Here is a 25162-nt window from a genome sequence, read left to right as displayed (position 1 = left end):
ACATGTTTATCTAACCTGTTGTTGAAAGAGAATTCTATATATTAAAAAGCCCCACCCACCCGCCCGATCTCAATTGTGATGAGTTTTTTAAGGCAGAGTTTAAATGTAAGATCAATATTTCTCTAAAAAATTCTACCATTTTAAAAACATATTTCATATGGTAATTTCTTGTAGAGAAATGAGGAATTTGCTGCTAAACTCCGCCCTTTAGCGCACAATGAATAAAATATTCATCAGAATTGAGAAGGGGTGGGTGGGCGGAGCTTATATTTTGTCCATTTTATCTTAATATACGAAGTCTTCTTTTCCCAACAAGAAACTGAAAACATGTTTACCTAACCTGTTGTTGAAAGAGAATTCTATATATTAAAAAAAAAAAAAACAAAAGTTAAGCCCCACCCACCCGCCCGTTGTCAATTGCGATGAGTTTTTAAAGGCAGAGTTTAAATGTAACATAAATATTTCTCTAAAAAATTTTACTCTTTTAAAAACATATTTCATATGGTAATTTGTTGTAGAGACATGAGGAATTTGCAGCTAAACTCCGCCCTTCAGCTCACAATGGATAAAATATTCATCACAATTGAGAAGGGGTGGGTGGGCGGCGCATGTATTTGGTCCGGTTTTTCTTAATATACGAAGTCTTCGTTTCCGATCTCAATTGTGATGAGTTTTTAAAGGCAGAGTTTAAATGTAAGATCAATATTTCTCTAAAAAATTCTATCTTTTTAAAAACATATTTCATATGGTAATTTTTTGTAGAGAAATGAGGAATTTGCAGCTAAACTCCGCCCTTATCGAGATTTGATTGTTCAGGTTTTCGATTTATCAGTTTTTCAATTTTTTATTTTGGCCTATTTCGGTTTCTCAGTTTTTCCAGTTTTCCATTTTTTCGTTTTTGATTTTTCCGCTTTTCCAATTTTTCAACTTTTAACGTTTTGTTTGTCGATTTCTCTATTTTTCGATTTTTCGACTTGATCACTTTTCGATTTCTCGTTCTTTTGATCTTTCAATCTCTCAATTTTTCAAGTTTTCGAATTTTTAAGTTTTTTGATTTCTCGATTTATCGAGATTTGGATTTTTCGATATTTTGATTGTCAATTTCTCAATTTATAAATTTTTCAATTTTTAACTTTTCCATTTTTCGATTTTGGCCTATTTCGGTTTCTCAATTGTTCGACTTTTCGACTCCACGATTTCTTGATCTTTTGATTTTTCGATTTTTCAGTCATCCGATTTTTTAAATTTGAGTTTCGATTTCTCGATTTTTCGTTATTCGGTTTTTAAATTTTAGATTTTTGAATTTTACATTTTTTCGATTTTATGATGTTTCATTTTTCGATTTTTTAAGGTTTCGATTTTTCGATTATTTTAATTTTTCATTTTTTTTTTTCTCACTGTTAATATCATACAGTGTATCAAAAACAACCACAAAAATTGTCACTAAAAACATTAAAAATTCATACAAAATAGAACATTGTGTTTCCAAAACATTTTCCCGAAAAAAATCCATTGGGTTATTACGATTTCAACAATATTCTTAGTTTAAGACGTTTTGCTAATATAAAATACAAATAAAGAATTAATTCTTAGTTAAATAAAATATGTAAAATCATCTAAATATGTACCAAAAATATTCACTTAGTCGTTATAAAAACCGACCAAACTATTTCCCGCAGAAATTATAGTCCAAACCTACCAAATCGCTTCTGAACGCTTAGAGTCGACATTGGTCTGAGCGCGCTCTGGTCTGTAGATCAAACAAGTTCTCAGGCGACGAGTTGTAGTGAAATAAGAGGACTCCAATGTCAGTCAGTAATGGTGATTTTGCAAAATCAGCCTGTATGTCGCATCTATATTACTCTATGACACTGTCGACTCATTCATGAGGATATCAATGGATTAATTGTTTGATGTACTTTAAATAATCTTAATCAATGGTTTTGGTTACCATGAATCGTCAATAAATGTTATTATTATTATTATTAACTTTTGTTTGTCATCGAAATTTGTGACTTAAATTTAAACGGCGACAAAAGACAAACAGTGACATAATACCTCACTTATAAATATGTTTCAAATTATCAGCAACTAAATTAGAACCGTTTCATTTACTTTAAAAAACTTACCAAATTGTTTCGTTTATCTGGTGGCCCCACTCGACTTTTCAAAACTACTCCGATTTTGTGCATCGTTCCTTCGGCTCCATTCGTGAAAAACAGAGTTTTATCGGGATATAGAGTGACTTCAGCAACAGGAAGAACTTGCATGCGAAGCGGTACGTTCGAGTGCAACGAATGTGTAAGAAGTACGGTTCCTTCTTTGTTTCCAATAACAAAGGCCAAATCGATCGTTGAATCAATAGTAATCATGTTAGTATCGCTGCTGCTCCAAGCTCCGACCTGCAAGTGTCTCGTCACCACGGGACTCCATAAGCACATGATGTCCCCACTAGTCAAAGAGTCCTGAAAAAACCATATGAACAAACACTCTTACAAAAAAACTAGTTCGGAATAATCTTACCACAATAGGTTTGATCACTTCTTTACAGTGTATTTTTAGATAGTCTGCAGTATTGTCAACGCCATCGGTCCACCCTTTGATGACCGTATGTCCTTGTCTCTTCGTCGCCACAGTGATTGTGGTATTACTCATATATTGTTTGATTTTGATCAAATCCATGCGATTGGCTCGAAGTTTCACTTGTCTTGGGCCGGCATTAAATTTATTTCCAATGTTGTCGTAGAAATTTGGTACTAGATCAAATTCAGTGCCGAGAGGTATTACTTGTAAAGAACTGTCCAGATGAATTCGCCAGTTTGCTTTTACTACTAGCAACATGTAGTGCACTGCTTTCACCTACAATTTTAATGACAGATCTGTATATGTTAAAATTGATTTCCGTACCTCAACAACGTAAGTAAGCGTCTGCTTCAAACCTAATTCGTCGGTAGCTGTTACTAGCAACTGAGCAAAACCCACAGTACCGTAAGACGTCAAATGACCTTTTTCGGTCACTGTAATCGTAGCTATGGGTGTGGAGTTCATTGCTGATAATTCTGTGCCGGTGAGGCGGAATTCTGGAATGCTGGCGAAATTTGGAAATTGTAGAATAGAATATGATTCATTAAAACGTACCTATATTCAATTTGAGCGCTTCCATCCAAATTAGTTTCTAATTGAATACTGGAATGCCTTGCCATAAGAAGAGATTTCCCAGGTATATGTTTTGGCTTCATAAGTACTAGTGGCTCAAATACTTCCAAATCCACAGAAGCATGGTAAATTATGGGGTCTGGGACGTTAACCGCAGTAAATGTAACATTAACCATTAGTTTAGTTCTTCCTGGTTGTAGGCCTGTCACTCGTACGACTCCTTTATCCGAACTTTTGTAAAGAACTCCTAACAATAGAATTTTTTTTTTAATTTAAATTCGTTCCGCCGATTAACATAAATCTTAAGACCTTTTTAGAACTTTTTTCAAAAAACAAAGTGATTTTGAGATTATTGAATTTAAATATTCACACACTCCCCTTTAAATCTGGTAATACTTAAGTATGGCCAGTGAGTATAGTCTTACCCCTTACTTCACTTCATCCAGAAAAAAAAAATATATTAGTGTAGTATAAAAATTTGAAAAAAACTAGTTCTGTAGTTTCCAAAATAATTTATAGAATTTACTCATATATTTTTACTTCCTGAGCGCTAAATAAAGAAAGTATTGCAATGGAGTCCGTCGATCCACTCTCTAATTTTACGTTTTCTCGACCTTTCGTGGCCCTAAAGTACGAAGAAATAAGTATCTCGCTTCTGTCTGTCTGTCTGCCGTCACGGATTTTTATAGACAGATAATCTCCGAAAGTACTGGGCCGATTGTTGTCAAATTTTGTATTTATATTAGGAATTTCATGTAGATGGTAAAACGCTAACCAAAATTTTTATTTTTCAGTTCTTCAGTACATATTTCTATTTTTCAAATTTTGATGTTGCTAAATTTTCAGTTTTTTGACTTTCCCAGTTGTCGATTTCGACTGTTTTGTATTTCGATTTCTCAATTTTTCAAATTTCGATGTTTTAATATTTCAATTTTTGGAATTCTTAAATTTTCGATTTTCCAGTTTTTCGTTTTTTCAATTTTTTGATTTCTTGATTTATCGAATTGAGATGTTTCGTTGTTTTGATTGTTTAATTTCTCGATTTATCAATTTTTCAATGTTTAACTTTTGTTTTCAGCTTCCGAATATTCAATTTCTCGATCCTCTGATTTTTCGATTTCTCGATGTCTCAGTTTTTTAATTTTTTCGATGTTTCGATTTTTGCATTTCTCGGTTTTTCGATTTTTTACTTTTGGGCTTTACAATTTCTCGATTTTCCAATTTTTCAATGTTTCGATTTCTTAGTTTTCCGATTTTTCAATTTTTAAATTTTTATTTTTTGATGATTGGATTTCTCGATTCTTCAGGTTTGCGACATTTTAAATGTTCAATATTTTAAATTTTAGATTTTTCGATTTCTCGATATTTTTATTTTTCAGTTCTTCAGGATTTCTATTTTTTAATTTTTCAAATTTTGACGTTGCTAAATTTTCAGTTTTCCGATTCCTCAATTAATCTATTTTTGGTTTTCCCACTTCTCAAAAGTTTTGATTTTTCAGTTCTTCAATTCTTCTATTGGTTTTTCGATTTCCCAATTTTTCAATTTTTTAATTCCTTAATTTGTTTCAGTTTTGAGATTTTGCAATATTTTGATTCTTCGACTTTTCGAATTCAGGATTTATCGATTTTTTATTTTTGGATTTTCAGTTTTTCGTTTTTTAAAGTTTAGATTTTTCAATTTTTCGATTGTTCGATCTTTCGATTTTTGAATTATCCGATTTTTTAATTTTCCATTTTTTTAAATTTTCGAGTTTCGATTTCTCGATTCGTTGATTTTTCAGTTTTTCGATTTTTAAATTTTTATTTTTTTGATTTTGTGATGGTTGGATTTCAACATTTTTCAATTTTACGATATTTTAATTTTTCACTGTTTTAAATTGTAGACTTTTCGTTTTTTCAGTTCTTCAGTATTTTTTGATTTTTCAAATTTTGACGTTTCTGAATTTTCAGTTTTCGGATTTCTCAAATAATCTATTTTTTTTTATTTTCCCATTTCTCCACTTCACAAAGTTTCGATTTTTTAAGTTTGAGATTTTTCGACTTTGCTTTTTTGACATTTCGGTTTCTCAATTTTTTAATTTCCTAATTTTTTAATATTTCGTTCAATTTTGTGATTTTTCAATTTTTCCATTCTTCAATTTATCTTCTACTTTTCCATTTTTCGATATTTGGGTTTCGGGATTTTTTAGTATTTCGACGTTTCGAGTTCTGAATTTTTCGATTTCTCGATTTTTTACATTATAGATTTTCAATTTTCCGTTTTTTAAACCTTAGATTTTTAAATTTTTAACTGTTTTATCATTCGATTTCTCAATTTTTCTACTTTTCGATATTTTAACTTCTCAATTTTTCAATTTTCGAAATTTTTAAATTTTCAACTTTCCAATTTTTCAAATTTTTAAATTCTGGAGTTTCGAATTCTCGATTAGTCGATTTTTAAGTTTTTCAATTTTCAAATTTTAAATTTTCGAAATTTTATTTTTTGATTTTTTGATGTTTGAATTTCTCGAGTCTTCAGTTTTGCGATATTTTAATTGTTCAATGTTTTAAATTTTAGATTTTTCGATTTCTCGATTTGGTTATTTCTCAGTTCTTCAGTATTTCTATTTTTTAATTTTTCAAATTTTGACGTTGCCAAATTTTCAGTTTTCCGACTTCTCAATTAGATTAATTTTGGTTTTCCCATTTCTCAAAGTTTAGATTTTTCAGTTCTTCAATTCTTCGATTTTTCGACTTTGCTTTATTGATTTTTCGATTTCTCAATTTTCCAATTTTTTAATTCCTCAATTTTTGGATATTTATTTCAGTTTTTCGTTTTTTAAACTTTCGATTTCTCAATTTTTCAACTTTTCCATATTTTAATTTTTCAATTTTTAGAATTTTTAAATTTTCAATTTTTTGAGATCTCGATTTATCGAGATTCGGATGTTTCGATGTTTTGATTCTTTAATCTCTCGAATTATCAATTTTTCCATTTTTAACCTTTAGATTTTTCGATTTTGGCCTATTTCGTTTTTTCAATTTTTCGACTTCTCGATTTTTCAATCTTTTGATTTTTTGATTTCTCGATGTCTCAGTTTTTGAATTTTAAGATTTTTAGAATTGTCGGTTTTTCGATTTTTTACTTTTTGGTTTCTCAATTTTTCGATGTTTCGAATTTTTAATTTTCCAATTTTTTAAATTTTCGAGTTTCGATTTCTCGATTCATTGATTTTTCAGTTTTTCGATTTTTAAATTTTAGATTTTCGAATTTTTATTTTTTTGATGTTTGGATTTTTCCTTTTTTCAATTTTACGATATTTTAACTTTTTAATGTTTTAAATTTTAGATTTTTCGGTTTTTCAGTTCTTCAATACTTCTATTTTTTAATTTTTCAAATTTTGGCGTTTCTGAATTTTCAGTTTTCGGATTTCTCAATTAATCTATTTTTTTATTTTCCCATTTTTCCACTTCCCAAAGTTTCGATCTTTCAGTTCTTCAATTTTTCGATTTTTCAGGTTTTTGATTGTTCAATTTTGCGATTTTTTAAGTTTGCGAATTTTCAACTTTGTTTTTTTGACTTTTCAGTTTCTCAATTTTTTAATTTCCTAATTTTTGGATATTTCGTTCAATTTTGTGATTGTTGTTTTTTAAACTTTCGATTTCTCAATTTTTCAACTTTTCCATATTTTAATTTTTCAATTTTTAAATTTCTAAATTTTTCGATTCCTCGAGTTTCCAGTTCTATATCTTAATTTTTCAATGTTTCGAATTTTTAATTTTCCAATTTTTTAAATTTTCGAGTTTCCATTTTTCGATTCATTGATTTTTCAGTTTTACGATTTTTAAATTTTAGATTGTCGAATTTTTATTTTTTTGATGTTTGGATTTCTCCGTTTTTCAATTTTACGATATTTTAACTTTTTAATGTTTTAAATTTTGAAATGTCAAAAAAGCAAAGTCGAAAAATCGCAAACCTAAAAAATCGAAACTTTGTGAAGTGGTGAAATGGGAAAATAAAAAAATAGACAATTAATTGAGAAATTCGAAAACTGAAAATTCAGAAACGTCAAAATTTGAAAAATCAAAAAATATTGAAGAAGTGAAAAATTGAGAAATCAAAAAAATACAAATTCGAAAATCTAAAATTTAAAAATCGAAAAACTGAAAAATCAACGAATCGAGAAATCGAAACTCGAAAATTTAAAAAATTGGAGAATAAAAAAACGGATAATTCAAAAATCGAAAGATGGAAAAATCGAGAAACCGAAAAGTACAAAATCGAAAAATCTAAACATCGTAAAATTCAAAAACTGAAACATCAAGAAAAAATCAAACGGGGTCAAAAAATTGAGAAGTCGGAAAATCGAAAAATTGAAAAACCGAAATAGGCCAAAATCGAAAAGTTAAAATTTAGAAAAACTGATAAATAGAGAGATTGAAAAAGTAAAACATCGAAACATCCGAGTCTCGATAAATCGAGATCTCAAAAAACTGAAAAATCGAAAATTTAAAAATTCGGAAAATTGAAAAATCGAAATATAAAACAATCGAAAAATTGAAAAAACCAAAGTTTAAAAAACGAAAAATTGCAAATCCAAAAATAAAAAATCGATAAATCCTGAAGTCGAAAAATCGAAATATTGAAAAATCTCAAAACTGAAAAAAATATCCAAAAATTGAGGAATTAAAAAATTGAAAAATTGAGAAATCGAAAAACCAATAAAGCGAAATCGTAAAATCGAAGAAAAATCAAAACTTCTGAGAAGTGGGAAAACCGAAAATAGAATAATTAAGAAATCCGAAAACTGAAAATTTAGCAACGTCAAAATTTGAAAAATTAAAAAATAGAAATACTGAAGAACTGAAAAATAAAAATATCGAGAAATCGAAAAATTGAAGAACTGAAAGATCGTAACTTTGAGAAGTGGAGAAATTGGAAAATAAAAAAATAGATTAATTGAGAAATCCGAAAACTGAAAATTCCGTTCCGTTTTTCGATTCTTCTATTTTTCAATTTTTCGATATTTGGGGTTTGGAATTTTTTAGTATTTCGACTTTTCGAGTTCTGGATTTTTCGATTTCTCGACTTTTTGCTTTTGGATTTTCAATTTTCCGTTTTTTAAACTTTCATTTTTTTTTAATTGTTTATGCTTGGATTTCTCAATTTTTCAACTTTTCGGTATTTTAACTTTTCAATTTTTCAATTATCCGATTGTTCAATTTCTCGGTGTTTAAATTTTTATTTTTTTTAATTTCTTCATGTTTGGACTTCTTGATTTTACAATTTATCGATATTTGAATTTTTCAAATTTTAATTTTGCCATCTTGGTTTTTCGACTTTTAAAATTTTTCAACTTATCGATGTATACATTTCTCGATTTTTCAATTTTTCAATATTATCAGTTTTGGGAACTTTTCAATGAAAAAATCAGTTCTGAACGCTGAGAGTCGATATTGGCCTGAGCGCGCTCCGGTCTGTGGATCAAACAAGTTCTCAGGCGACGACTTATCAAAAATTGTTATCGCTAATTCCAGTTAGAGGTTTATATATTTTGTATGAAAATTGAACACTTGAATGAAAATAATTGCCGAAAAGTATTCATTTGTACAAGCTCAGACAACAACCCGTAAAATGGTATTAGTAATAACCATTGAAGGTTAGAGCGCTTTTGTCGCATTTTGGGGCGCCCTCTGCCCGCGAATATTAACTCACTGGTACGCATAGGGATACGGGGTTGCCGGTCTTTTTAAATACATAATCACTGGTATCGCACTACTTACCCACAGAAGCAAATATACCAATAAAAGTGGCTGCATCATAGTCAGAGAAAAACCACTCATAACTCAAAGACGTATCTTCAAAGCTAGACAAAACTAACGGAGAAATAGTTTCTGGTATTCCCGTGACCCAAGCCGCGATTACACCCCCACTTTTGAATTTCGTTAAAGGAGCGGCGATTTTAATCCCTGTCATTTGAATGACATTGACATCAATAGTGTCTTCAGCAAAAATGATTTTTTCGCCAGACTTGATATGTATTCCGATCGATCTTACTGTGATCCTAGTCACACCGTAAGTTTTTCCAACGACAATACCCACATCAGTGACGGCTATAAAAAAATAATATACATGAAATAGCGTGAATTGGGTAGCTAATTGTCTTTCTTACAGACTGTGCTGTTAGAATGTGGCTCATATTCGATAGTGTTGTCAGGTTGTGGTCCACCTTGTAGTGTCAACTGAAGCGTGGAACCGACAAGCATTGTCCCATTGCGAGGGTTTACCCTAAGGGGCGGAAATACCTGGATGTCGACTGGTTCACTGCTGACTACTTGGTCTTTATTGTCGAACGTGAAAGTCAACTGAGCGTCGCCGACCTCCACACCTATAGGAATTTAGGTAGTTAACGAAAATATAAATTAATAAATAAAAAACCTTTGGAATTTGTTCTTACCTGTTAAAACAAAGTGGATTTCTCCTAAAGGCCAAGGCTCGTCCGCATTCTGAGGCATCCTTCCTAAATTGGCTACACCCTTAGTAAACCGATGCCGCAAATCGACATAACCCATATCGTGAACATCCAACAGTTGTTCCTGCTCGTCATACATCTTCACGATAACCTCAATGCAGTGATTGATCTCCACTTTTCCCGGTGTTTCAACATCGATTTTTCCCAGAGAAACCACTCGAATAAAAATAAAAATTGGATTGGCCACTAAACACAAATCAACGACTTGAATATTTAATTCTCCGGACGTAATGGGTACGATTTCGATCATTCTAGTTCCTTCTACGTAGTTGACAGTGGCAACTTCGTCAGTACTTAACGACAGCTCTATGTATCCTGAACCGTGCATAACGGCAATCTGTTTTTTTGCGTTTGGTTGATTAAATATAAGTGTCATATTCGGTCTCACTACAGTATCGTCGACTAAAAATAGTCCTATCGTGGCACTTATCTTTGGACCCTCTTCTACTCGTTCGTTTGAGGTTAAGAATTCGGGCCATTCGGGTGTTATGTGGTGGACTTTTAACACATTCATCTTGTAACCTATAATATTGTTATGAAGAAATGGGGATTTTTGGTGGAGATATTTTTACCTAGGATGGTGCCGGTGATCTCGAGCAAACCTGACTCCAAATAGGGGCGTATGATCTGCTGGGTTTTATTGATCAAGGGTACGGTACCAAACATTTCGTGTTTTGATATGAGACTATCGAAATTATGAAATTTGACTTCACCGGGAGGTCTAGATTCCCAGGCAAAGAGTAGGCTGCTGGCGTTCAGAAAAGGTCGACCTAGTTCATCGATGACTACGACGTCCAATTCGACATCTTGATTGTTGGGAATGACGACGCGATCGGCGCTCAAATCCATAGGACAAGACTTTGCATCGTTTACTTTTACTTCTGGTTGAATGTGGAGGCGCCTCGGTTTTCCGCAAATTATCTGCAGAAGCACCAATTAAAAGAAAATTGAAAAAGTTAAAATATCGAACAATCTAAAGTTTAAAAAACGGAAAATGGAAAAACCAAAAAGTAAAAAGTCGAGAAATCGAAAAGTAGAAATACTAAAAAATACCAAATTCCAAATATCGAAAAATTGAAAAATGGAAGAATCGAAAAACGAAAAATCACAAAATTGAACGCAAAAATTATGAAATTAAAAAATCGAGAAACCGAAAAGGCAAAAAAACAAACTTAAAAAATCGAAAAATTAAAAAATCAAAAATCTGAAAAATTGAAGAACTGAAAGATCGAAACTTTGGGAAGTGGAGAAATGAAAAAATATTGCAGAACTGAAAAATCGAGAAATTTAAAATTTAAAATATTGAAAAATTAAAATATCGTAAAATTGAAAAATGGAGAAATCCAAACATTAAAAAATAAAAATTCGAAAATCTAAAATTTAAAAATCGAGAAACCGAAAAGTAAAAAATAGAAAAACCGACAAATCGAAACATCGTTCAAAAATTGAAACATCGAGAAATTGAAAAATTAAAATATTGAAAAATCGAGAAATCGAAAAATCAAAAAACTGATAAATCGAGAGATTGAACAATCAAAACATCGAAATATCCGAATCTCCATAAATCGAGATCTCAAAAAATTGAAAAATCGAAAATTGAAAAGTTCGGAAAATTGAAAAATTAAAATATAGAACTGGAAACTCGAGAAATCGAAAAATCTACAAATTAAAAAAAAATAAAATATGGAAAAGTTGAAAAATTGAGAAATCGAGAGTTTAAAAAACGAAAAACTGGAAATTCAAAAATCGAAGAATCGAAATATTGAAAAATCTCAAAACTGACAGAAATATCCAAAAATTGAGGAATTAAAAAATTGGAAAATTGAGAAATCGAAGAACCAATAAAGCGAAGTCGAAAAATCTAAGAATTGAAGAACTGAAAAATTGAAACTGAGAAGTGGGGAAATCAAAAATAGATTAATTAAGAAATCCGAAAAATGAAAATTTAGCAACGTCAAAATTTGAAAAATTAAAAAATAGAAATACTGACGAAATGAAAAATAAAAAAATCGAGAAATCGAAAAATCTAAAATTTAAAACATTGCACAATTAAAATATCGCAAAATTGAAGAATCGAGAAATCCAAACATCAAAAAATCAAAAAATGAAAATTCGAAAATTTAAAAATCGAAAAACTTAAAAATCGACAAATCGAAATTCCCGAATTTAAAAAACTGAAAAATCGGATAACTAAAAAATCTAAACATTGAAACATCGAAAAACCGAGTAATCCAAAAACATCGCAAAATTAAAAAGCTGAGACATCGAGAAATCGAAAAATTGATAAATCGAGAAATGAAACAATCAAAACAACGAAACATCTGAATTCGATAAAACAAGAAATCAAAAAGTTGACAAATATAAAAATTTTAAAAAGAAAAACTGGAAAATCGAAAATTTAAAAATTCGAAAAATTGAAATATAGAACTGAAAACTCGAGATATTGAAAAACCTAGAATTTTAAAAACTGAAATATTAAAATATCGAAAAGTTGAAAAATTGAGAAATCGAAATATAAAACAGTCGAAAAATTGAAAAATGTAAAGTTTAACAATTAATTGAAAATCCAAAAAGCAAAAATTGAGAAATCAAAAAAAAAAATCAAAAATGCAAAAATCGAATAACTGAAAGAATTATCCAAAAAATTGAGAAATTAAAAAATTGAAAAACCGAGAAATAGAAAAACTAAAAAAGCAAAGTCGAAAATACGTAAGCTTAAAAAATCGAAAAATTGATGAATTGAAGAAGCGAAAAATCGAAACTTTAGGAAGTCGAGAAATGGAAAAATAAAAAAAAATACTTCAGAAATAGGAAAACTGAAAATTTAGAAACGTGAAAATTTGAAAAATTGAAAAACCGAGAAATCGAAAATTTAAACATTGAAAAATTCAAATATGTATAGGAAAATTGTAAAATCGAGAAATCCAAACATGAAAAAATAAAAAAAATTAAAATTGGAAAATCTAAAATTTAAAAATTTAGAAATTGAACAATCGCACATCGAAAAATTGGAAAATCGAAAAACTAAAAAAATTGGAAAGTCGAAAATTTAAAAATTCCGAAAATTGAAAAATTGAAATATAGAAGAACTGAAAACTCGAGAAATCGAATGATAAAACAGTTTAAAAATTGAAAAATCTAAAGTTTGAAAAACGGAAAATTGAAAATCTAAAATGTAAAAAGTCGAAAAATCGAAAAATCCAGAATTCGAAAAGTCGAAATACTAAAAAATCCCAAAACCCAAATATCGAAAAATGGAAAAGTAGAAGAAAAATCGAAGAATCGAAAAACTGAAAAATCACAAAATTGAACGAAATATCCAAAAATTAGGAAATTAAAAAATTGAGAAACCGAAATGTCAAAAAAGCAAAGTCGAAAAATCGCAAACTAAAAAATCGAAACATTCTGAAGTGGAGAAATGGGAAAATAAAAAAATAGATTACTTGAGAAATCCGAAAACTGAAAATCCAGAAACGTCAAAATCTGAAAAATCGAAAAATTACAATTTAAAACAGTGAAAAACTAAAATATCGTAAAATTGAAAAATGGAGAAATCCAAATATCAAAAAAATCAAAAAAATAAAAATTCGAAACTCGAAAATTTAAAAAATTGGAAAATTAAAAAATCGGATAATTTAAAAATCGAAAGATCGAAAAATCGAGAAACTGAAGAGTACAAAATCGAAAAACCGACAAATCGAAACATCATAAAATTCAAAAACTGAAACATCGAGAAATAGAAAAATCGACGGGTTCGAAAAATTGAGAAGTCGGAAAATCGAAAAATTGAGAAACCGAAATAGGCCAAAATCGAAAGGTTAAAAATCAAAAAATATTGAAGAACTGAAAAAACGAAAAGTCCACAATTTAAAACAGTGAAAAATTAAAATGTCGTAAAATTGAAAAATGGAGAAATCCAACCATCAAAAAATCAAAAAAATAAAAATTCGAAAATCTAAAATTTAAAAATCGAAAAACTGAAAAATCAACGAATCGGGAAATCCAAACTCGAAAATTTAAAAAACTGGAAAATTAATAAATCGAAACATCGAAAAATCGAGAAACCGAAAAGTAAAAAATCGAAAAACCGACAAATCGAAACATTGTTCAAAAACTGAGACATCGAGAATCGAAAAATTAAAAGATTAAAAAATCGAGAAATCGAAAAATCGAAAGGTTAAAAATGGAAAAATTGATAAATCGGGACATTGAACCATCAAAACATCGAAACATCCGAATCTCGATAAATCGAGATCTCAAAAAATTGAAAAATCGAAAATTTCAAAATTCAGAAAATTGTGAAAAATTAAAATATAGATAACTGGAAACTCGAGAAATAAAAAAAAAATCAAATATGGAAAAGTTGAAAAATTCAGAACTCGAAATATAAAACAATCGAAAAACTGCAAAATCTAAAGTTTAAAAAACGAAAAACTGAAAATCCAAAAATAAAAAATCGAAAAATCCAGAAGTCGAAAAATCGAAGAATTGAAATATTGAAAAATCTCAAAACTGAAAGAAATATCCAAAAATTGAGGAATGAAAAAATTGGAAGATTGAGAAATCGAAAAACCAATAAAGCGAATTCGAAAAATCGAAAAATGGAAGAACTGAAAAATCAACTTTGAGGAGTGGGAAAATCCAAAATAAATTAATTGAAAAATCGGAAAACTGAAAATTTAGCAACGTCAAAATTTGAAAACTTAAAAAATAGAAATACTGAAGAACTGAAAAATAAGAAAATCGAGAAATCGAAAAATTTAAAATTTAAAACATTGAACAATTAAAATATCGCAAAATTGAAGAATCCAAACATCAAAAAATCAAAAACTAAAAATTGGAAAATTTAAAAGTAAAAAATCGAAAAACCGAGAAATGCAAAAATCGAAACATCGAAAAATTAAAAAACTGAGACATCGAGAAATCGAAAAATCAGAGGATCGAGAAATTGAGGAGTCGGAAGCCGAAAAGAAAAGTTAAAAATTGAAAAATTGATAAATCGAGAAATTAAACAATCAAAACAACGAAACATTTGAATTCGATAAATCAAGAAATCAAAAAATTAAAAATCGGCAAATTTTAAAAAAGAAAAACTGGAAAATCGAAAATTTAAAAATTCGAAAAATTGAAATATTAGAGCATCGAAAAGTTGAAAAACTAAGAAATCGAGTATGAAACAGTCGAAAAATTGAAAAATCTAAAGCTTAACAATAAATTGAAAATCCAAAAAGTAAAAAAATCGAGAAATCAAAAAAAATACAGCAACCTAAAAATCGAAAAGTCGAAATATCAAAATATTGAAAAATCTCAGAAATGAAAGAAATATCCAAAAATTGAGAAGTCGAAAAACTAAAAAAGCAAAGTCGAAAAATCGTAAGCTTAAAAAATCGAAAAATTGAAGAATTGAAAAATCGAAACTTTAGTAAGTCGAAGAATAAAAAAATACTTCAGAAATCGGAAAACTGAAAATTTAGAAATGTGAAAATTTGGAAAATTGAAAAATCGAAATATTTAAAAACCGTAAAATTGAAGAAGAAAAAATTGAGAAATCGAATCATTCAAACGTCGGAAAATTGAAAAATCGAAAAATAAAAAATCAAGAAGTCGAAAATTTGAAGAATGGAAAAATTGAAGAAGCCCAAAATTGAAATATTGAAAAATTGAGACATCTAAAGTTGAAAAATCGAGAAATGGAAAAGCCAAAAAATCTTAATAGCGTATTTATAAATCACAACTTCAAAACTATGCTACTTTTTAACATTTAATTAACATTATAAATCGGAAAATGTTGATTTTTTTCCAAAAATCTTGACGTCTAAGGTGAAAACTCAACACGGATGCATAAACCGTAAAGGGAGGATAAAAAATTTAAATTACATCTACTATTGTAAAATTTGGAGATTGCGTCAATTCATTGTTAGTGACGAATTTTGGTGAGTGTTTTACCATTTGATAATACAATTTATATAGAATAAATTTTGTCATTCGGGAACATTATGTATTAAATCGTTAAGATGTTCAAGAACGTTGTTCACTTATTCCTTGTAAAGTCCAATTACACCCAATAAAATGGAGCAAACAAAATAAAGCTTCAAACATGATTATTTTTAAACTAAAATTCTGAAGTTTATTTATTTATTTAATTTTGTTTTCGAAATATAATAAACATTTCAAACACTGTCTGTAACTTATTTTAAGGTGAATTATATTCATGTGGTTGGCAAAATCAGATGTAATATTAGCGTGATTTTGATCGTATTCTAGATTTTATTATAGCAGAACGGCGTATCCTTTTTAAATTTTAGAACTTACGGAAACTAGTTCAGAAAGTAATTAGTTATCTTGTATTTTGCACACTGCACACTACATATGAATATAAATATGGAGGTCCCCTGGACTGAAGTTTGAGTGATATATCTCGTATTTTTACATCCTGTCCAGTTTCAATCATCTAAAGCGTACTCACCTTAATAACCACAGTGCTTCCATGGCTCTTACAATTGGGCAACGACGGCGTATTACTTATAGTCAACTTCACGTAAGTTTCTCCCAACTTCCGACACAACACCCAAAGAATCGTAATATCCTCCAAAGGCACGGAGTTGTGTTCCGTAACATCTTCAGCCTGCACGATGCCCTCATTTTCCACAACAATAATCCTCTGATGATGAGACTGACGGCCTATTTGTGGCCGTGGTCCGCCAGAAAACACCAAGTGCACACTACTTCCGACGGCCAATACAACCGGATGTCTAGGACCAGGCGAAATCAACTTGAGCGGAAAGTATGCACTAATAGTAACGGAATCTTCCAGAAGCAGATTATCCTGATAATAAGTAACTGTAACTTTCGTCGTCCCCACAGCCGTCCCGACCATCGCTATGTTGCCACAAGAAATGCCAACGGGTGGCAGCGTTGCAGTCTTGTTGTAAATAAATTTACTGTCTGTTTGTCTCACTTGGAATGGTAGCGCTTGACACTGCGTAAATGGCACATAGGTACTAGTAGCATCTTCGTTGGTTACTTTCAAGGCGTATAATGCAACGTGGATGTAAATGGGTTCCATAACTTCTGCTTCCATTATAAACTCGACAATCTCCAAACGCACAGGTGGCAAAATTGAAAATTTGCAGTACTGTCGGTTGTGATGGTTGCGTGTCATTGCCGCCGAAACTGAGAAGAAGCCTTGAGTGAGGGTACGGACGTGGCCCGTTTGACTGACTAAACCGATGGAATGGTCGGTGCTTGACCATAAAAATCGGCCGTCGCCACCGTGGGCTTCTAGGTCAATGTCATACCTAAACGAAGATGTGATATTATTTTTTTTTTTCGATCACCCAAAGTTACTTATAGACTAGCTGTTATTATTTACTTGCCTCGGTTTGATCTGACTATCCCAGGGTAAGATAACTTCAGCTGGTGAAATCGTGATGCGAGGATAGATGTAAAGTTCACCTTGAGATATAATAGGATTTTCAAATTTGAATTCTCCGAGTTTAGGATGTACTACGGATTCAAGTTTGGCAGACACTATGGTTCTGCTCTCTTTAAGACCCCAACCTGAGATCCAGCTTCCATTCAGACTTCGTTCTTCGACATGGAAACCGTCACCTACTTGCGTTGACATTGCGATGCCAGAGCCCAAATGAAGTTTGACATCATCGCTAAACATAACATAAAAATAAAATAATTGCTGAAAAAACGAGAAAAAAGAATAATAATTCTGGTCCATATTTACCAGTTGGAAAACTAAACACTTTTTTGACCTCTAGATACTGAATACATATATTGTTATATAAAACTACCTTGAAGACATCCGAACAACCGACTAAAAATGTCATTTTATCACAAATGTGGGTTATTCGGCAAAATTTTGAAATGTTATCAATTTTGGGAGTGGATAAATGGATACATTTTATATATGTATATTTTTGACTAAGCAACATTTTGAGGTGACGTCATGACATTATTAGTGGGGATAATCAGACGATGTTTGTTTAGGCCGTAAAAAACGCGAATCGTAATTTTTTTTATGTTGTACTATTTGCTATAAGATTTATGTCTCACTTCAGAAGAAAAATGGGAGAACGGGCGGGGGGGCGGGGCTAAGTTTAACTTTTTCCAACAGTCTCTTATTGGCAAGCAGTATTGATACTTAAGTTAAGCCAGTACACTGATATTAGTAATTTTCTCGTTGGTTACGTACGTTAAATATATACTTAAATCTTAATCTAGCAAGTACTAGCCGCGCCCACCCGCCCTCTTCTTATTTTAACGACCAATTTTGTTTCTGTTCAGTATAAGATCCAGCTTTCACTCAAAGCAAATAACATCAATCATTCAAATGGAGGCGTGGTGGGTGGCCGGGAATAAATATATTTTCTGCTGTGGAGTGGAAGTGGAAACTAATAGTCTAGACCGTAAAAAAAAAAACGCGAATCGTATTTTTTTGTGTTGTACTATTTGCTATAAGATTTATTTCTTACTTCAAAAGAAAAATGGGAGAACAGGTGGGTGGGCGGTAGAGATGCGAACTATTGTTTCTTTGGTGTACTCGTATGTATTAGTTACTTTTTAAAAAAGTAATCGTTATTTATAATCGTTACTTTGGGCATTGATTACTCAGTGAAACTCACTTTGGTTTGGTTTTATTGCGGAATGAAAATACCTAATAATCTCTGGAATAATAAAAATCGAGAAATCCAAAAGTCGCAAAGTCAAAAATCCAATATTCAAAAATTAGCAAAAACTAAAAAATCGGAAAATAGGATAATCGAAAAACTGATAAAAAAAGGAGAAATTGAAAAATTCCAAAATTCAATTGGGACACTGAAAAATCGAAAATCAGAGAAATCGAAAATGGAAAAATTGAGAAACCGAAATGGCCAAAATGAAAAGTAAAAAAAAATCAAAACTGAAAATTTTGATGAAAATCGAAAATCGACAAATTGAGAAAACGAAATGGACAAATTTGAAAAACCGAAAAATTAGTCGAAAAAACGAGTGATTGAGAAACCGATCCGTTAAGAATCTGAAATATGTAAAATTTAAAAATTGGAAAAATTGAAAAATAAATTACTAAAAAATTGAAAAACCCAGAAATCGAAAAATGAAAAAATTGAGAAATCAAAAATGGCAATTTTAAAAAATCGAACAATTGAAGAATCGAAAACCTAAAAATTCCAAACATTAGAAAGTCGAAAAATCGAGAAAAGGGAAAAAATCGATTCATCGAAAAATTGAGAAATCGATGAAAATTTAGGCGGCAAAAATTGGAAAATTAAAAAATTTGATGAGATTAATGATTGAAAAACTTTAAAGTCAAGACATCTAAAAATTGGGAAATCCCAACAGTGAAATATGGAAACATTGAAAAATACAGAAATCGAAAAATTCTCAAAATTGAAATGTTGAAAAACTGAGAAATCGGAAACTCGAAAAATCGAGAAATCCAAAAGTCGCAAAAACGAAAAATTTTGAAAACCTGAAATGTCCAGAAATCGAAACATAAAAAGCTCGTAATATCAAAAAATCGAAAAATTGAAAATCGAAAAGTCGAAAATCCAACATTCAAAAATTAGCAAAAGCTGAAAAATCGCAAAATAGGATAATAATCGAAACACTGATGAAAAATCGAGAAATCGAAAAATTCAAAAATTGATTGTTGAAAAATTGAGACATCGGAAACTTGAAAAATCTGGAAATCCAAAAGTCGAAAAGATAACAAATTTTGAAAATCCGAGAAATAGAGCAATTGCGAAATTGAAAAATTCCAAAATTCAAATGACGAAAAATTGGGACATCGAAAAATCGAAAATCAGAGAAATCGAAAATGGAAAAATTGAGAAACCGAAATGGCCAAAATGAAAAGTAAAAAAATTTCAAAACTGAAAATTTTGATGAAAACTCGGTAAATCAAACTTTCAGAAGTCGAAAAGTCGAAAAATTGAGAAATCGAAATGGACAAATTCGAAATATTGAAAAATTGATAAAATCAGAATTAAAAAAATCGATAATTCATGAATCAAACAATTAAAAAAACGAAAAACCGGAAAGTCGAAAAAACGAGAGATTGAGAAACCGATCCATTAAGAACCTGAAAAATGTAAAATTTAAAAATTGGAAAAATTGAAAAATCGAGAAATCGAAAAATCAAAAAATTGTGAAATCAAAAATCACAGTTTAAGAAAAAATCGAGCAATTGAAGAATCGAAAACCTAAAAATTCGAAACATTGGAAAGTCGAGAAATCTAGAAATGGGAAAAAAATCGATTGATCGAAAAATTGAGAAATCGATGAAAATTTAGGCGGCAAAAATTAGAAAATTGAAGAGGTTAACGATTGAAAAACTTTAAAATCAAGACATCTAAAAATTGGGAAAACCCAACAATGAAATATGGAAAACTTGAAAAATACAGAAATTGAAAAATTCTCAAAATTCAAATGTTGAAAAATTGAGAAATCGGAAACTCGAAAAATCGAGAAATCCAAAAGTCGCAAAGACGAAACATTTTGAAAACCTGAGATGTCAAGAATCGAAACATCAAAAGCTCGTAATATCAAAAAATCGAAAAGTCGAAAATCCAACATTCAAAAATTGGCAAAAACTGAGAAAGCGAGAAATCGAAAAATTCCAAAATTGAAATGTCGAAAAATTGGAAAATCTGGAGACTGAAAAATCGAAACCTTGGCAAGTCGAAAATGGGAAAGTCAAAAAATAGATTAATTGAGAAATCGGAAAATTGAAAATTCAGAAACGTCAAAACTTGAAAATTTAAAAAATTGGAAAATTGAAAAATCGGTTAATTCAAAAATCGAAACGCCGAAAAGCAAACAAACGAAAAATCGAAACATCGAAACATTCAAAAACTGAGACAATCAAAACATCGAAACATCGGAATCTCGATAAATCGAGTTCTCAAAAAATTGAAAAATCGAAAAATAAAAAATTCGGAAAAAGAAAATTAAAACATACAAGAACTGAAAAATTCTAAAATCGAAATATATATAAAACAGTAGAAAATTGAAAAATCTTAAGTTTAAAGAACGTAAAACTGAAAATCCAAAAAATAAAAAATCGAAAAGTCGAAAAATAGAAATATTGAAAAACCCCAAAACTGAAACAAATATCCAAAATTGAGAAATTAAAAAATTAGCCAACCGAAAAATCCAAAAATCGAAGAATTGAAGAACTGAAAAATCGAAACTGCGAATTCGAGAAACGGGAATATAAAAAATAAATTAATTAATTGAAAAATCGGAAAACTGAAAATTTAGCAACGTCAAAATTTGAAATATCGTAAAATAGAAATACTGAAGAACTGGAAAATGAAAAAATCCAGAAATCTAAAAATCTAAAATTCAAAACATTGAACAATTGAAATATCGCAAAATTGAAAAATATAATATCAAAGAATCAAAAAAGAAAAATTCGAAAATCTAAAACTTAAAAATCGACAAATAGAAACTCCAAAATTGAAAAATCGAATAACCTAAAAATAGAAACATCGAAAAATCGGAAAATCGAAAAACCGAGAAATCCAAAAGTCGAAACATCGAGAAATAGAAAAAAATGGAGAAATTGAACAATCAAAATATCCAAACATCTGAATTCGATAAATCGAAAAATTGAGGAAATAAAAGAAGTTGAAAAATTTTAAGCAAAAGAAAAATTAAAACATCGACAAGTTGAAAAAAACATTGAAAAATCGAAGTATAAAACTGTCGAAAATTTGAAAAATCTAAAGTTTAACGAAGAATTGAAAATCCAAAAAGTAAAAAAGGGGTGGAAATCCAAAAACTGCAAACTGAAAAATATAAACATTGGAAAAACGACGAATTAGCATAGATCGGCCTGAAAATTTGAAAAATTGATAAACGAAAAATTTGAAAATCGAAAGAAACAACAAAAATTAAGGAAATGAAAAAACAAAAAACTGTGATATAAAATCGAGAAAATGAAAAGTAAAAAATCAGGAAAATGCAAAATAAAAATCGGGGAGTTGAAAAATTGAGGAAACGAAAAATTGAAAAAGGAAAAAATTAAAAATTACCAAATTGAAAAACTGATGTAAACCGAAAAATTCAAAGAACGAAAAACTAAAATTTTGGAAGTCGAGAAATTGTAAAATTGAAAAATTAAAAAAAACAACGAAAAATTAGAAAATGAAAACTTGAAAAATCTTAAAAATCGAAAAAGTGAAAAATCAAAAAAAGAAAAAAAAAGAAATATGTATTATGAAATAGAAATATTGAAAATTAAAGAAATGAAAAAACGGACAATTGTGATATAAATCAAGAAAATAAAAATTAAAAATTCGCCACATCGAAAAATAAAAATCGGGAACATGAAAAATTGTGGAAACGAAAAATCAATTGAGAAACGGAAAATTCGAAAAATTGAAAAATCGAAAGAAACAACGAGAAATAAAGGAATTGAAAAAATGAAAATTTGTGACATAAAACCGAGAAAATGAAAATTAAAAAAATCGGGAAAATGAAAAATAAAAATCAAGAACTTGAAAAATTGAGGAAACGAAAAATTTTAAATGACAAAAATTAAAAACTGAGAGTGTGAAAAATCGAAAAATGAGAAACTGTAATATCGAAAAATTGCAAAATTAAAAAATTGGAACTCGAAAAATTGCAAAATTTAGAAGTCAAGAAACTATCAAATTGAAAAATCAAAAATAAAAAAACGAAAAAGTATATAATGAAAATTTGAAAAATGTCAAAAGTGAAAATCAAACATGAAAATTTGAAGAACCGAAAATTTGAAAAACCGCAAGATTAAACATTGAAAAACTTAAAATTCGAAAAAGTGAAAAATAAAAAAAAAAGAGAAATATGCATTGTAAAATCAAAATATTGAAAATTAAAGAAATTGAAAAATTGGAAGACTGGAAATCCAAAAACTGCAAATTGAAAAATTTTGAACGTGGAAAATCATGGAATTGAAAAATCAAAGCCTGAAAATTTGAAAAATTGAATAAATAAAAATTGTAAATCGAAAGAAACAACAAAAAAATAAAGGAAATAAAGAATGGATCTCTTTACTGCGTTATCAGCAAAAAAAAATCTCTAAATCGAATCTTACAATTATCAGACAAAACTGAATACGTTATACCGGACTTCAAGAGCGAGGAAAGTGCTGTCTAAATAACTTTAGACCATTTTTTTATAATTCGGCAATTTACATAGAGTATCAAAAATAAAACACCGACAGCTTTCGAATAATTTTGAATGTGTTGTGCTAATTTTTTTTTAATTCCACCAATATTTTCTATTTTGACAAAATGACGAGAAAATCGAAACTTGGAGAGTTATACAAAACGAGTAGAACTTGAAATTAAAAATATAGGATGAAAACTGTCCCAGACTAGGCCGAGTGATACCGCCTTAAGTCTTATCCTAGAAAGTACTAGCCCCGCCCACCCACCTTCTCCTGATTCTAACGACTAATTTTATTTCTGTTCACTATAAGATCCACGTTTCACTCAAAGCAGATAACATCAATCATTCAGGAGGCGTGGTGGGTGGGCGGTATCAATTCTATTTTCTTCTGTACAGTGGAAGTGGGAACTAACAGAATTTAGGCCGTAACGAAAAAGTAAAAAAAACTCCAAACGTACATTTTTTGTGTTGTACTATTTGCTATAAGATTTATTTCTTACTTCAGAAAAAAAATGAAAAAACGGGTGGGTGGGCGGGGCTAAGTTAAACTTTTTCCGACAGGCTTTTATGGGTAAGTGATATTTATATTTTAAGTTAAATATGTACACTGATATTAATACTTTTTCTCGTTAACTAGATATTCTTAACTGTTATCTTAGCAAGTACTATTTTTTTAAATGTATAGCATAAAATAACCAAATTGCTTACTACTTGTAAACTAAAATTGTTCTTACCCACTGAAAACTTCAGCTACAATCTCATGCTGGTCTCCAACTAAAATAGCCCAGTTTCTGTGTGGTAAAACTGTCAATACTATGTAACTGGGTTGGACGACAGAAATGGTCGAGGTGGGTAATTTTAAAGCGACATCGTCATCAACGCTCGTGCTTTTCAATAAAACGCGACCTTTTCCTAGAGCCACAGCACTGACTTCATTTGAATATTTATCACATAGGGTTGCGTTTGTATTTTCACATTCCAAATAATATTGAGAATCAGGTAGTGGAATACTCTCCAGTTTGCCATTTCGCATCTAAAATTAAATGACATTAGTTGAACACTCAGTAATGGAAAACCTTACTAGGTATAAATTAAACGATATGGTGTCTCCAGTAATCAAATTTGCTTCTGCAGGTAGCAATAGTAAATTTGCTATCACTGTTAGAACTACTTCTACAGATGCTACTACATCTTTGTACTCAGGATGAGGCAACTCTACAGATATCTTAAAAAAAAAAACGGTTAGCTTCATAGTTCATAAGACAGGGTTTAGTGCAGCAATACTTTGGCTGATCCAGTTTTGACGCCTTCGAGTAAAATAAATGATCCCCTTTTATTCTGGTCTTCAAGTTCTTGGATACCAGGAGGTGATTCATATGTTGAATTTTGAAAAGGCAAATATCTGACTACTACTGCCTCTTTCTTTTTACCCAGTGTAATTATATTCCAGTTAAATTCTACTCCCTCCAGAGAAGAAAACTCATTACCTGTAAGATAACATATCTGTAACATACTCTATACAGCTAAGTGATTCATTTTACCGAGCGCGTCATAAGCATTCAACTGGAAAGCTTCGGGAACTTCTTCCATAAATAATTCCCTTGTTGTTGTAGTAATTGATAAGGAACTTATCACGTCAACAACAACATCGCACTTTAAAATCTCGCCAGTCTGAACATCCTCTGCCAGAACTACAGCAATGTTTCTTACACGTTCTTTGGTCATAGTTTCAACTTCAACCTTCACCGAGCACTGAAACTCTGGAATTTCATCAAGTGCGGTCAATTTAATAAGATCGTTTCTGATAGTGCTCCTAAAAACGTGATATATCAGCGAAAATCAAACATTACGTAAATAAATAAACATGCACATACCACTTGTAGCAACCCCCGTCATTTGCCTCCAACAGAAACTTCATATTAAAGTCATTGAAAATGGGCAAAAGAACCCTCGGTACGTTTATTTTTGAAGAAAAGCTACCCAAAATTATAAAAACTAGACACAATACACTTGAAATAATTTGTACACCGGCCATCGTTTCCACAAAACTAACGCTGTCCGATGGACCGATGCATGGATTCAAAACATTTTTTAGGTTAAGTTTACAAAACGGAATCTTCGTAGAGGGCGCCACCGGACGCCGACTTGAAACCGTTTTTTAACCGAAAATGTGGTTTGATTATGCGTTTTGGAAACGTTCGGATGACTCATCGGTTATAATAAATTTGGGGAAGATTTGGTTTGTAAATTTAAAGGGAGTGAGATTGCAAAATTTAAATTGTTTATATTGCGGCGTCGGTAATGTTGATAGCAACTTTACC

General features: G+C 30.1%; 1 protein-coding gene across 1 annotated transcript in view; it reads right to left on the bottom strand.

Annotated features, from left to right (window-relative positions):
• Positions 1–25118, bottom strand: part of LOC135144590 (nuclear pore membrane glycoprotein 210-like) — a 31978-nt gene extending 6860 nt beyond the window's left edge. Inside the window, exons 1-15 of the mRNA XM_064076618.1 lie at positions 24716–25118; positions 24383–24654; positions 24126–24328; positions 23923–24066; positions 23576–23874; positions 17045–17332; positions 16135–16966; positions 10241–10589; positions 9594–10190; positions 9309–9524; positions 8920–9249; positions 3139–3403; positions 2908–3088; positions 2524–2859; positions 2130–2465 (exon numbers count right to left, since the gene is read on the bottom strand). Coding sequence (XP_063932688.1) covers positions 2130–2465; positions 2524–2859; positions 2908–3088; positions 3139–3403; positions 8920–9249; positions 9309–9524; positions 9594–10190; positions 10241–10589; positions 16135–16966; positions 17045–17332; positions 23576–23874; positions 23923–24066; positions 24126–24328; positions 24383–24654; positions 24716–24876 — 4809 coding nt within the window. The 5' untranslated portion in view covers positions 24877–25118. The remainder of the gene's footprint in view (positions 1–2129; positions 2466–2523; positions 2860–2907; positions 3089–3138; positions 3404–8919; positions 9250–9308; positions 9525–9593; positions 10191–10240; positions 10590–16134; positions 16967–17044; positions 17333–23575; positions 23875–23922; positions 24067–24125; positions 24329–24382; positions 24655–24715) is intronic.
• Positions 25119–25162: the final 44 nt, after the last annotated feature.

This window comes from Zophobas morio, unplaced genomic scaffold (assembly GCF_036711695.1).
Source record: "Zophobas morio isolate AGI-343-1 ecotype UQ-CSIRO unplaced genomic scaffold, CSIRO_AGI_Zmor_V1 ptg000108l, whole genome shotgun sequence".
NCBI classification, from domain to species: domain Eukaryota; kingdom Metazoa; phylum Arthropoda; class Insecta; order Coleoptera; family Tenebrionidae; genus Zophobas; species Zophobas morio.
The sequence above is the reverse complement of the archived record's forward strand: the minus strand, read 5'-3'. Positions and strand labels throughout refer to the sequence as shown.